The sequence below is a fragment of the Plecotus auritus genome (assembly GCF_963455305.1).
Source record: "Plecotus auritus genome assembly, chromosome: 2".
In the NCBI taxonomy this organism is placed as follows: Eukaryota; Metazoa; Chordata; class Mammalia; order Chiroptera; family Vespertilionidae; genus Plecotus; species Plecotus auritus.
In genome coordinates, this window is record NC_137771.1 from 32,318,369 (window position 1) to 32,329,671 (window position 11,303).

The following is an 11,303-nucleotide window of genomic DNA, read 5'->3' on the forward strand; positions in this document are numbered from 1 at the left end:
GGGAATCAAACCAGTGACTTCTTGGTTTCTGGGTCACCGCTCAACCACTGAGCCACACCTGATCAGGCTCTCATCTCTCTCACAAGAGCCAGAGCAGTGGACGCTCCGAGCAGGATGGGAGACCTTAGCTCTCCTGCCCATCTGGATGCCGGAGGCCCTGATGTGGTCCGTCCGCCAAGGGAGTACCTCTGGTTGTCTACCCCGGAGATAAAGTCAGCCACGCCTGTCTCTGAGCAGCCTGGCTTTCTGAGACTGGCCTCCAGCTCCCTGAAATGAACCACCGGGCAGGGATGTGAGGCAGAGACCAGGTCCCGAGGCTCCTCCATCCAGGCTCTGCAGCTGGATTCCAAGAATAGACCCCAGCCCTCAGGCCACTCAGGGCCCCAGGGGGTCACCTCTGGGGAGTCCCTTTCCCTCCCCGCCTTAGGACTCTGTGTGGTGGGAGTGTCACTGATCCTAGGCCTGCTTCTGCTTTGGGGGTGATACTGTCAGATACAGGGGCTCAGTAGGTGATCCTGAAAGTCCCTTCCCACCTCAGTCACTTGAGGCCTTGAGTCTGCGCACTGACTGGTTCAACTCCCTGTTCTGCCACATTCCTGGTGGGCGACCAGGATCGTAACTCCATTAATCTGAGCCTCAGTTTCCCCTCTGTAAATGGGGACAATAATGGCCCCTCCCCCACAGAACTGTGTGCAGATTAAATGAGATAATGCAGGGCTGCTTGGCACATGCTCTGTAAATGGCCACCAGCCACCAAGTCTCAAAGGTCTCCTTGAGGAAGGGGTGTGGGGAGCAAAGCTCACCCCAGATCTCCCACAGGAAGGCTGTCACTCGCCCAGGGTCACCAGTTTGCAGCTGGTGGGGAAGCCATTCAGTCCACACCGTGGACCTGCCTATCTAGACAAAGGAGTGGCAGATGGCAGAGGCTGGCCCATAGGACAGAAGAGGAAGTGGAGGGGACTTCGCTCCAGGGGTTAGGAGGTGCCAAGCTGGGACCTGCAGATGCCCCTCATGTGAGCACCCATCATCCACTGGGGACATGGCGTGTCTCTGGGCAACGTGTCTTCTCAGCCCAAGCCCAACGCAGCCCTCAGAGCGGCCCACGGGGAGGCAGGCTTGCTGCTCCAGCCACAGACAGGTCAAGAAGCAGGCAGTGTGATGGAGGGCACCAGCCAGGAGCCAAAGCTGGGATTCCCTATCCCGTGCTCTTCCAAACTTCTCTCACAGACCCTCCTCCTCTGAGCCAGCCCAGGAGCCTCGCAGCAGAGGAAGCTAATAAGAGACCTCATCCTTCTCTGCACTCCCAGCATCCTTTGCAGGTGAGGGCAGGTGAAGATCATAGCTCCTGGAGGCAGGCAAACCAGGTTCTATTGCTGTGTGACCTAGGCTGTGTTCACAACCCTCTCTGAGCCTCTTTCTCCTTATCTGTAAAATGGGGGTAATGATTTTCATTTTATAGATTCAAGGCAGAGAAAAATGGAAAAAGCTTTGACAACACTCAAGAAAAAAAGGAGGTAAGAAGGCTTCCAGCCTCTCCTGCCTTGGTCACTTCTCAGACACACCTCTGCCGCTCCCCTCTTCCCCAAGCCCTGAAGACATGACACAGGCATTGGATATGCTTGGGGCCACCCCAGCAGCTAACCATGGGCAGAGCAGGGCAGGGCATAGGTGAGGTGAGCCTGCAGCAGGAAGTTTGCTTAGAAGCAGACTATTTCACATTCATGACAACCCTGGGTGGTACAGATAAGTGAAAGTCACACATCAACCAGGCAGCAAAGCCCCAGCTCTGTCCGGCTGCAAAACTCAGCCAACTTCATCTATCACACCTCTCCCCACCCAGCGCCTAATCTCTCCAAACCTCAGCTTTCTCATCTGTAAAATGGGCCTAATCCTTAACTTACCTCATAAGCTGCTTCACTTATGAGTGGTTGAGGCTCAAATCAGTTAGTGGGCATAGCATCCACTGTAAACTATAAAGCATCCTAATGGCAGCAAAAGATAATGTGTGCACGAACTTTAAAGTGTACGCACTTCCCCACCTGTCATCTCATCTGAACCTAACAACAATCCAAGGGAAAAGGTCTGTCACCCGTAGCCGACAGATGAGGAATTAGACATGGCTCAGAGAGTCTAAGTAACATGCCCAAAGACACACAGCTTATCAAAGAAAAGAGCAGAGACTGAAACCCTCCTGTCTGAATAGGACCATGCGTTTTCTGCTCTGCTCACTGAGGGTGGTGGTCCTGGGGTGCATCCTGTCTAGCCACCCTACTGAGGGGCTCACACATAAGATGGGAGCCCCTAGAGGGCAGGGGCTTTATCTGTTTTGTCCAGTGTGGTGTTGTCAGTGCCCTGCAAAGGACCCACCACACAGTACTCGGTATATGTTGTTAAATGTGTGAAAGAACAAGTAGATAAATAAATGTCGAGAATGAGGTCCAAGAGGGGGAAAAATCTGGCCAAGCCATCAGCCCAGAAGGCCTCTCTGACCTGGGTTTATCTTCAGAGAGTGAGGTGCCTGGGATAGGAGCAGTAGAGTGACCTCCCCCTGGGGGCCAGATGCTGGTCTCCCAGGCGGCAGGGCTGGGCTGAGTCAGCCCCAGGGACAGGCATGAACAACAGCAGCCTCCCTGACCTCCAGCCACCCAGTTCTTAATCTAAGATGGGTTGGAGCACTCTGCGGCCTCCTGGGAGGGCCTCCTCCCTGGCCCAGCTGGGAGTGAAGGCCGGTGGCCTCACCTACAGCTGTGGTCTGGGCCCTGTGGGGTCAACATGGCTGTGTGTACAGACAACACTCACCCCTACACTCAGGCCACCCTGGGTGGGGAGGGCCACATCTGGGCCAGAGGGCCCTGAGGCCTGGCCTGGTTCCAGCTGACCACTAACCTGTGGTGTGACCAGTCACCAGTCTCTCTGCAACCCGGGTCCTCATCCAAAAAGTGAAGAGTTTGGCTGGAGAGTTCCCAAGGCCCTGCCCTTCTAACAGTCGGGTCAAACCAAGGCCCAGCCATTGGACTAAGTGGCCTCTGTTGAATACTCTATTGTCTCTGACCTCAAGGATTCACAAGCCAGTAGTGGGAATAACCTGTTACATTCCTTAACTCAGCATGCATTCTCCCCCCTCCCCTTTTTAAAATATATTTTTATTGATTTCAGAGAGGAAGGGAGAGGGAAAGAGAGAGATGGGAACATCAATGATGAGGGAGAATCATTGACCGGCTGCCTCCTGCACGCCTCACACTAGGGATTGAGCCCGCCAACCCGGGGATATGCCCTGACCAGGAATCAAACCATGACCTCCTGGTTCATAGGTCGACACTCAACCACTGAGCCATGTCGGCCGGACAGGGCACCAGTTTTTACCTTGCAGGGGAAAGAGGGCTGGAGAAGATGTACGCAGGCCCCTGACATGTGGGTACACCCAATACTTGGTCGAATGAATAAATACATAATAAGTGCAGGCATAATTCACTTACTCAACAAGGCAAAAATTGGCTCTTGGTATTGGTGATATAAAGCACAGATATACATACAGAACATAAACACATATATAATGTAACTGTGGTATTTAAACTTTACAGGGGAGGATTGAGAAAAAAAATGCCTAAGAGCCTCCCAAGAGGGATTAAAAATGAAAATGAAGCTTGAGAAATGTTGTCTATTGCAAGATTTCTGTCTCCCCCCTACCCCCGACCCTCCCCTGAGCCTTTGTACATGCTACTCTGCCTGCCTAACCCGCCTCTCGCCACCTTAGCCTCTTGAGGAAAAGGTGACATTTACTGTGCACCTACTGTATGCCAGGCACTGGGCTAAGTTCTACGTACGCATCATCTCATTTCATTCTCCCTGTGTCCCCCGAGTCAGGGAATGGGTGACAGACAGCACAGACTCTGGTCCAAGTCCTGGCCCTGACATACACTACCTGGGTGTCCTTGGGCAAGTTACTTAGTAACATCGTGGTGCCTCCGTTTCCTCATCTATAAATGGAGTAAATAACCGTACCCACTTCAGAGGACTGCTATAAGGATTAAAAGAGTAACTATATGAAAAGCACATAGAACAGTGTCTGGCCCATGGTTAGTACTACACAGGTGTTTGCTATTATTGCTGCTGTTATTATTCCTGTTTTATTTCAGATGAGGCTGAGGCTCAGTGGGGTTGCATGATCTACTTGAAGTCCTACTGCTAGTTAGTAGAACCAGGAGAGGGTCCCAGTCAGTCTCACGCCTGCGCTTGGGCTCTTAACCACTGTGCTACTCTGCCCCATACCATGCTAAGCTCAGCTTTCCACCTCTTCCAGGAAGCCTTCCTGGATTCCCCCATATCTCCACAGGACTGTGTCTATGCCTCTCTCACAGCTCTAACTACCCCATGGGGAGGCCACTCTACCTCTGTCATGGGGCTTTACACTCCTCCAGGACTGTGCTGATCACCCTTCAAGTCCCCAAGGCATAGACAAAGCCTGGTCCTGAGGAGGAACCCCATGAGAGTTTGCTGAGCAAATGCATGATGATGGAGCAAACATCGTCACCTACGGCCCCAACCTGCAGCCCCCGCCATTCCCCATTAACCTGCAGCTCTCCTTCTCCGATGGCTCTACAGTGAGGTAGTACAGGTCTCTGGAGAGGTGATATGGGTCACTTCGGGGTGACCCCCAGGCATGGGCCTTGATGGACCACAGCAGGCCAAGGAGCAGCAGCAAGCCACCTGCCCCAAAGCAGAAGAAGCTGATGGACCTGAGCAGGGACCTGGGGGCCTCGGGCGCAGGGTACCCAGTGGGTGGGGCCGGCTGGCTGGGTTGAACACCCTTATCCCCTTCACTCCACCACGCGAAGCAGAGTGTCCCGGTGATCAGAAACACTGTGCTGCTGACCAACATGCCGTAGCGGAGGGTGGAGGCCACTCGGCCCCTGTCACAGTTCTGTACCTGCAGAGAGAAAGAGGAGAAGAAATGGGCATGTAAGCAGCCTGCCAAGTACTGGGAGCCTGGGTTTTAGTTCTCCTCCACCTGAGGTCACTGGGCGGCCCTGGAGAGGTCATTTGAGTTCTCTGTGCCTCAGTGTCCTCATCCGTGTAATGGAGATGATGCTCCTAACTTTGCGGGGCTGTTTTGAAGGTCACAGTGGATGTGTCTGAAGTTGCTAGCACCACGCCTGGGATCGAGTTCAGTAAGTGTGGCGATGTTTGCTCCGGGGCCCCTCCAGGCCTCAGAGGCCTCATCTGCCCAGTGGGTATAAGACTCCACAGGCTGGGAGGGAGAAGAGTAAACACCTCTTGAGTCCATCGGGCCTGCCAGGATCGGGCTGGCTGGTTACACATTCCTCACTTCGCCCAGTCACAATCCCGAGAGGTCGACAGGGTCACCTCCATCAGACAGAGGAAGACACGAAATGCAGGACAGGAAACGGAGCAAGCGTGAAGGAGGGCGCAGAGATGTCTGAAGGTGAAGTTCATGATCTGAAGCAAAATTGTGCACAAAAATGTCCACGGTGGCCTTGTTTATAATGATCCTAACCTGGAAAGAGCCAAAATGCCCAACTCCAGGGAAACAGTGAGTAAACCATGGCACAACCTCTAGATGGACTATTAAGGACTTATTTTTAAAAATCTAACTCAGCACAAATGTTTAACAGGAGGGAAATGTTTTTGATATCTTACTTTTGTCAACTTAGAATACCTAATTACCCATATAGTGTTATCTCAAGTAGGTAAAGAAAACATGCAAAGGGAGAAAAAAAAAACAAACATCAAACACTGGGAGGAAGCCTGGGCCCAGACAGGAAGGGGCTAAAACATACGTGTGTGTGGTCCCCAAAGGCGTACATGCTGTTCTCTTCCTGGTAACTGCCCATTATCTCCCCTCAAGGCTCAGCTCAGCCCCACCCATGAAACCTTTGCCAGTGACACTTTAAATACCCAATTCCCTCAGCCTTATTGAACCACAGTACTTACCTGTCTGTGATTAACTTCTCCTTTGCTGTCAATATTGGCCTTGTTCGCTGCTCTATCCCCCAAAGCCTAGCACATAATAGCTGCTAAATAAAGATTTGTTAAAGAAATTCCCTTAAATGAGGGGGATAGTGTTGCTGGCCAAATATTTGTGTGTGAAAAGCCTGCTCACAGCTGGAAGAGTGGGTGAGGGGGGATTCCAGAGGATTCCAGCTGCTTCAGCACCCAGCCATGAAGCAGAGGCCTGGCTCTGGTCCCCACACTGCAGCTCACCGGCTGTGTCCTGGGCTGAGCCTCTCTGCTGCTCTGGGCCTGCTGCCTCATCTGTACAAGGAGCAGGTGCTCCAGCAGGCTGCTGGGAGAACTCAGTGTGGTACCATCTCCCCTCCCAAAAGCTGAGCCAGAGAAGCAGGGAACTCACAGACCTCAGAGAAACTTCAATGGCCAGAAACACCTTCCAAATGGGAGTTTGCCCAGCCAGACGTGGTACATCAGAACGATGCCCTGGGGAGCAGCTATTCAAAGACATGCTCCTAGGGGAGCAGAAGGGTGTGCACAATGTTCAAGATACAGTAGGTGAAGCTTCAGATTTCAAAAGGGCATGTTCTCACCAGAGGGGTGGAGGGAGGGGTAAAAGGGGAAGGGGCTTAAGGAGTACAAACTTCCTGTTATAACGTAAGTCACAGGCATGGAAAGTATCGCATAGGGAATAGAGTCAATAACATCGCAATAAACTATGTATGGTGGCAGATGGTTAATAGATTTATTGTGGTGCTTACTCTGTAAGGTATATAAATGTGGAATAAAGATGTTGTACACCTGAAACTAATATAATACTGTATGTCAATTATAATCAAAAATAAATTTAAAAATTTTGAAGAGTATGTTCCCAAATGTGTTTTAAAATGTATGTGTGGTGCCCTGGCCGTGTGGCTCAGTTGGCTGGAGCATCGTCCCGTACACCACAAGGTTGCAGGTTTGATTCCCAGTCAGGGCACATACCTAGGTTGAGGGCTCACTCCCTGGTCAGGATGCATACAGGAGGCAACTGATCAATGTTTCTCTCTCACACTAATATCTCTCTTTCTCTTTCTCATCAATTAAAAAAATAATTAATAAATAAATTATATTAAATTAAATGTGTGTGGTTAAGAAATAAATCCACCCATGTTATCAATAAGAGAATGTGTGTGGTCCAGCCGATGTGGCTCAGGGGTTGAATGTCGACCTATGAACCAGGGGGTCACAGTTTGATTCCTGGTCAGGGCACATGCCCGGGTTGCGGGCTCGGTCCCCAGTGGAGGTGGGTGTGCAGGAGGCAGCTGGTCAATGATTCTTTCTCATCATTGATGTTTCTATCTCTCTCTCCCTATTCCTTCCTCTCTGAAATCAATTAAAAATATATTTTAAAAAAGTGTGTGGGTGTATGTGTGTGCATGCACATGTGGGAGAGAGAATCTATAATATACCCCAATCCCTCTGGGCCATTTGCAAATTACCTGCAGTTCTCTGCCTGTGAATCTGTCTTTGGGGCAAGTGCCTCCTGTCTCCAGCTCAGGCATTTTCATGGGGGAAGAAAAGAACCTGACTACCCTCCCCCCAAAGTCAGACAGCAAGGAGAGGCTGTCAAGAGAAAAAGCTGGAGAAACCAACTTGAAAAAAAAACACACACCAAAACAGCAAATCAATCACCGTAAGCCCTGGGCCGTATATTATGGCACTTGACAGTTGCCCTTCATACCCAGCATCTCAGCTGACTCCTCACAACAGGGCAGGGAGAGAAATTCCTGTTTTGCAAATGAGACAGGAGCCAGACAGGTGAGAGACTTTGCCCACACCCAGATACAACCAAGTTTCTCAACACCTGAAGAACTCACTCCTGCATCAGGTAACTTAGATGCTTTTTACTGTGGGAAGAGGAGAAAACCTCAGAGGGGTATAATAATGCAAAATAGAGATTAACATTCAGCCTGCTCTACAGAGATGCGCATGATCCCCATGTGGATGTTTCCTTTCCATTTCTCCCTGGAATACGCAATGATGATGACAGCAGGTGTGTGCTGGGCATTTACATGGGCTGGACATCACACCAAGCACTTTACTGGTGTCCCATCACGTGATCCTCAGAGCAGCAACATGTCCCAAGGACATGGGGCTAGAAAACTGTCTGTCCGAGGTCAGTGTCAAACTTGAACCCAGGTCTAGTCTGACTCAAATTCCTGGGTGTGTGCACAGCTTAGATCTATCTGAATGTTTAAGTATATGAAGGTGAGACCTTGCTGTGAAGAGATGTATCTGTAAGTCTTTGGCACAGGCCCTTCTCACTCTCTAGAATGCACTGTCCTCCTCAGACAAGCCCCTGCAATTGCCCTTAGCATGCTGTCACCAGTGAGGGCATCTCCCTCTGTGTGGGTCTCCTTCCTTCCATGTGGATCCCCCTGTAGGCAGGCAGGACACAGGCTACCTGCCATTCCAGGGACGGAGGGCGCCAGTGTCCACTGGATGAAGGACATCCTGTTCTGTTGCTGTGCAGTGGTTTTCATTATTTACAGATCGGAGTTCTGGCTGATCATCAGCAACAGGTGTCCTGGCCCAAGGTTCCCCTGACCTGTTTCAGAGTTGTCTTCTGGCAGCTTACTCACCTTGAGGCAGGATAGTAAGAAGCTAGGAAGATTCCTTGGCAAGTAGAATAGGGAAACGGAGGCAGGTAGCTGAATGAACAATTTACAGCCAGATGCAAAAGGTCACCTCCCTAGAGACAGAATGTAGGCCTCCGTAGTATTTCAGCTCCAGGCCCAGAAAAGCAGCAACCTTTGGTGGGCAACTCCTGGACCAGCTGCAATAACTAATGACCCTGCCCTGGTGCTGACCAATCAGTCGAGACCACGACCCTAAAAGGTCATGGAAAAGCTGATGAATATTTTATTGAAATCTCTCTAAGACTGCCCCTAAATTCGCAGCCTTTAAAAACCCTCAAAACAAAGGACCCAGCAGGTACCCCCCTCTCTGGAGTAAGCTCTCACCTTTCCCTTTCCTCTTCCCCTACAGGAGTGCATCTCCTAACTTCTAAGGGACCCCATGAGATGTGCAACCTGTCTCCAAGGCCCCATTTTCCCGGACTTTCCAGTGAGCAAAAGCAGCCCCGCCCAGGCTCTCCTGTCGCTTCTTCTATCCTAAGCCCTTCCTTGTCCCCTGTCCACAGCTCTAATAAAGTACTCTCAATCACCTGGACTCCTGTTGCAAAATCTTTCCTGCACAAGGTCACGAACCCACACACTGCCTGGCTAGTGTGCTCAGTGGTTGAGCATCGACCTGTGAATCAGGAGGTCATGGTTCGATTCCCGGTCAGGGCACTATCCCCAGTAGTGGGTGTGCAGGAGGCAGCTGATCAATGATGAGTGATTCTCTCTCATCATTGTTTTTTTTCCTCTCTCTCCCTCCCTCTCCTTTCCTCTCTGAAATCAATAAAAATGTATTTAAAAACACACACACACACTGCTGGCCAGCCCTAGGCAGACCCGCTAAGGGCCAGGTAACAGCCTCTCACACTTGTGTACACGGTACCCTGCTGGGGAAGGAAGACGGAACTCCCTGCCCTGGAGGGAATAACCCCAACCCCAGAGAAGCCCTGATCCTGGCACTCAGCCTGCCAGGCTGGTGCCCTCGCTCACCTCCCTCATCCTCCCACACACAAACACATCCAAACTCCTGCCACCTGGGGGCCTCTACACCTGTTGCTCTCCCAGGCTGGGGAGCCCTCTGTCCCCATCCAGGGCCCTCATTTCACAGCCCCACCCCTTCAAGATCCAGCACAACACCTCATCTTCCCAGAAGTCTTCCCACAGCTGCCACCCTCGCCTCCCACCAGCCACAGGAGGCCTTTCCTTGCATCTGATTGATGGCCCCACTGATTACCGCCATTCTATCAGGCAGCGCAACGTCTCTGAGCTCAAATTCCTACCTCCCAGGGAGGAGGAGTAAGTTGTGAAGATACGGTGGCAAGATGGCCAGCTGTATGTGAAGCACGGTGACGCCAAGGGAGCTGGACAGAGAACGGCCCTGCTCTGATCCTGGGCGGGTTACCTAGCTTCTCCATGCCTGCCTTCCCTCCTTTGTGAAATGGACACAATAACACCATGTTGTCCTGCTACCCACAAGGGAACGTTAGGTGCCAGTTTGCTGTAAAGAACTGAACCATGTTTTCTAAACTAGAAGTGGCCCAACCATCTCCACCTAAACTGAGGTCCTGCGCGCCTGGGCCCAAGGCCGCTCAGCGAGTTAGAACACAGAAGACAGCCGAGTTGCAGACTGCCCAGCAAGCCCCCGCGGTCAAGGTGAGGGAAAGGGACCAGACGGGTTAGGCGTCAGGCGGAGCCGGGTTGCTCCCGAAGGAGCGAGAGGAGGAAGCTCGTACCCACCTGGGGCGCAGCCATCGCGCGTAGGCGTCAGGGGCAGTCCAGGCACGGGGATCCGGGGGGCAGAGGCATGGTGGCTGTCGGAAGGAGAGCGGCAGAGCACTTGGAAACGAGTCCCTCCGGTCTGCAGGGGGCGCCGGCCGTGAGGGGGTGGCCCTGGCGACGATCCCGAGCCCCACTCTCCGCGCCGCGCAGAGGTCGGGTCCGGGTCTTGTCCCGGGATCTTGCCTGTCTCCTACCCGCAGCCGCGTCCGTCGGGTCCGCCGCCGCCGCCCCGCACCCGAGCGGAGGTGCCGAGCCGACTTCCCTCGCTGGCGCGGTGTCCGGCGGCGCGCACCAGCAGCTCATCTACTCCGCGGGGCTCGCCCAGGACCGGCTTGGCGACCGCCCGGCTCCGGCCCTCTGCGGACCTGTCCTCTGGGCTCCGGCTCGGCCGACTGCGGACCTGTCCTCTGGGCTCCGGCTCTGGGCGGGGCCCGCCGCACCTCTCCTGGGATCCTCGTCCTTGCCGGCCGCCGGGTCTGGCGGAAACTCCGGGACCAGTTCCCGCGACTCCGGGGCGGCTCCAGGTGCCGCCCCGCCCGGCCTTAAAGCGAAAGCGCGCGTGGGGCTGGCGAGGGTTACGGTTTTCCTGCACGGGGAGCGCCGAGACCGCTGTTACCCTGGAACAGTAGGGAATCGTCTGGCCTTGAGGCTGTCCTGCCCCCACTACGTCCCACCCCGCTCCCGGGGACAAGGGCGGGGGCGGGGGGCGGGGCGTGGGAACGGAGACGACTGCTCTGAGAGCCACCAACGCCAAGCCAGAGAGGGATCTAGGATTCCAGAGCCACCGCTTCTTACTCCCACTCTACAGCAAGGGAAACTGAGACCAAAGCGGGGAATGTCGCTGGCCTCAGTGCTTTACCGCAAACTTCATTTACGCAACTGGCTTTTTCTTCT

At 53.1% G+C, this 11,303-nt stretch overlaps 1 protein-coding gene across 1 annotated transcript in view; it reads right to left on the reverse strand.

The window, feature by feature from the left end:
* Positions 1-11,026, reverse strand: part of TMEM61 (transmembrane protein 61) — a gene marked incomplete at its 3' end in the record, with an annotated part of 11,955 nt that extends 929 nt beyond the window's left edge. Inside the window, 2 exon segments of the mRNA XM_080654789.1 lie at positions 4,572-4,927; positions 10,368-11,026. Of these exon segments, the coding sequence (XP_080510915.1) occupies positions 4,572-4,927; positions 10,368-10,382 (371 nt within the window). The 5' untranslated portion in view covers positions 10,383-11,026.
* Between the last annotated feature and the right edge of the window lie 277 nt (positions 11,027-11,303).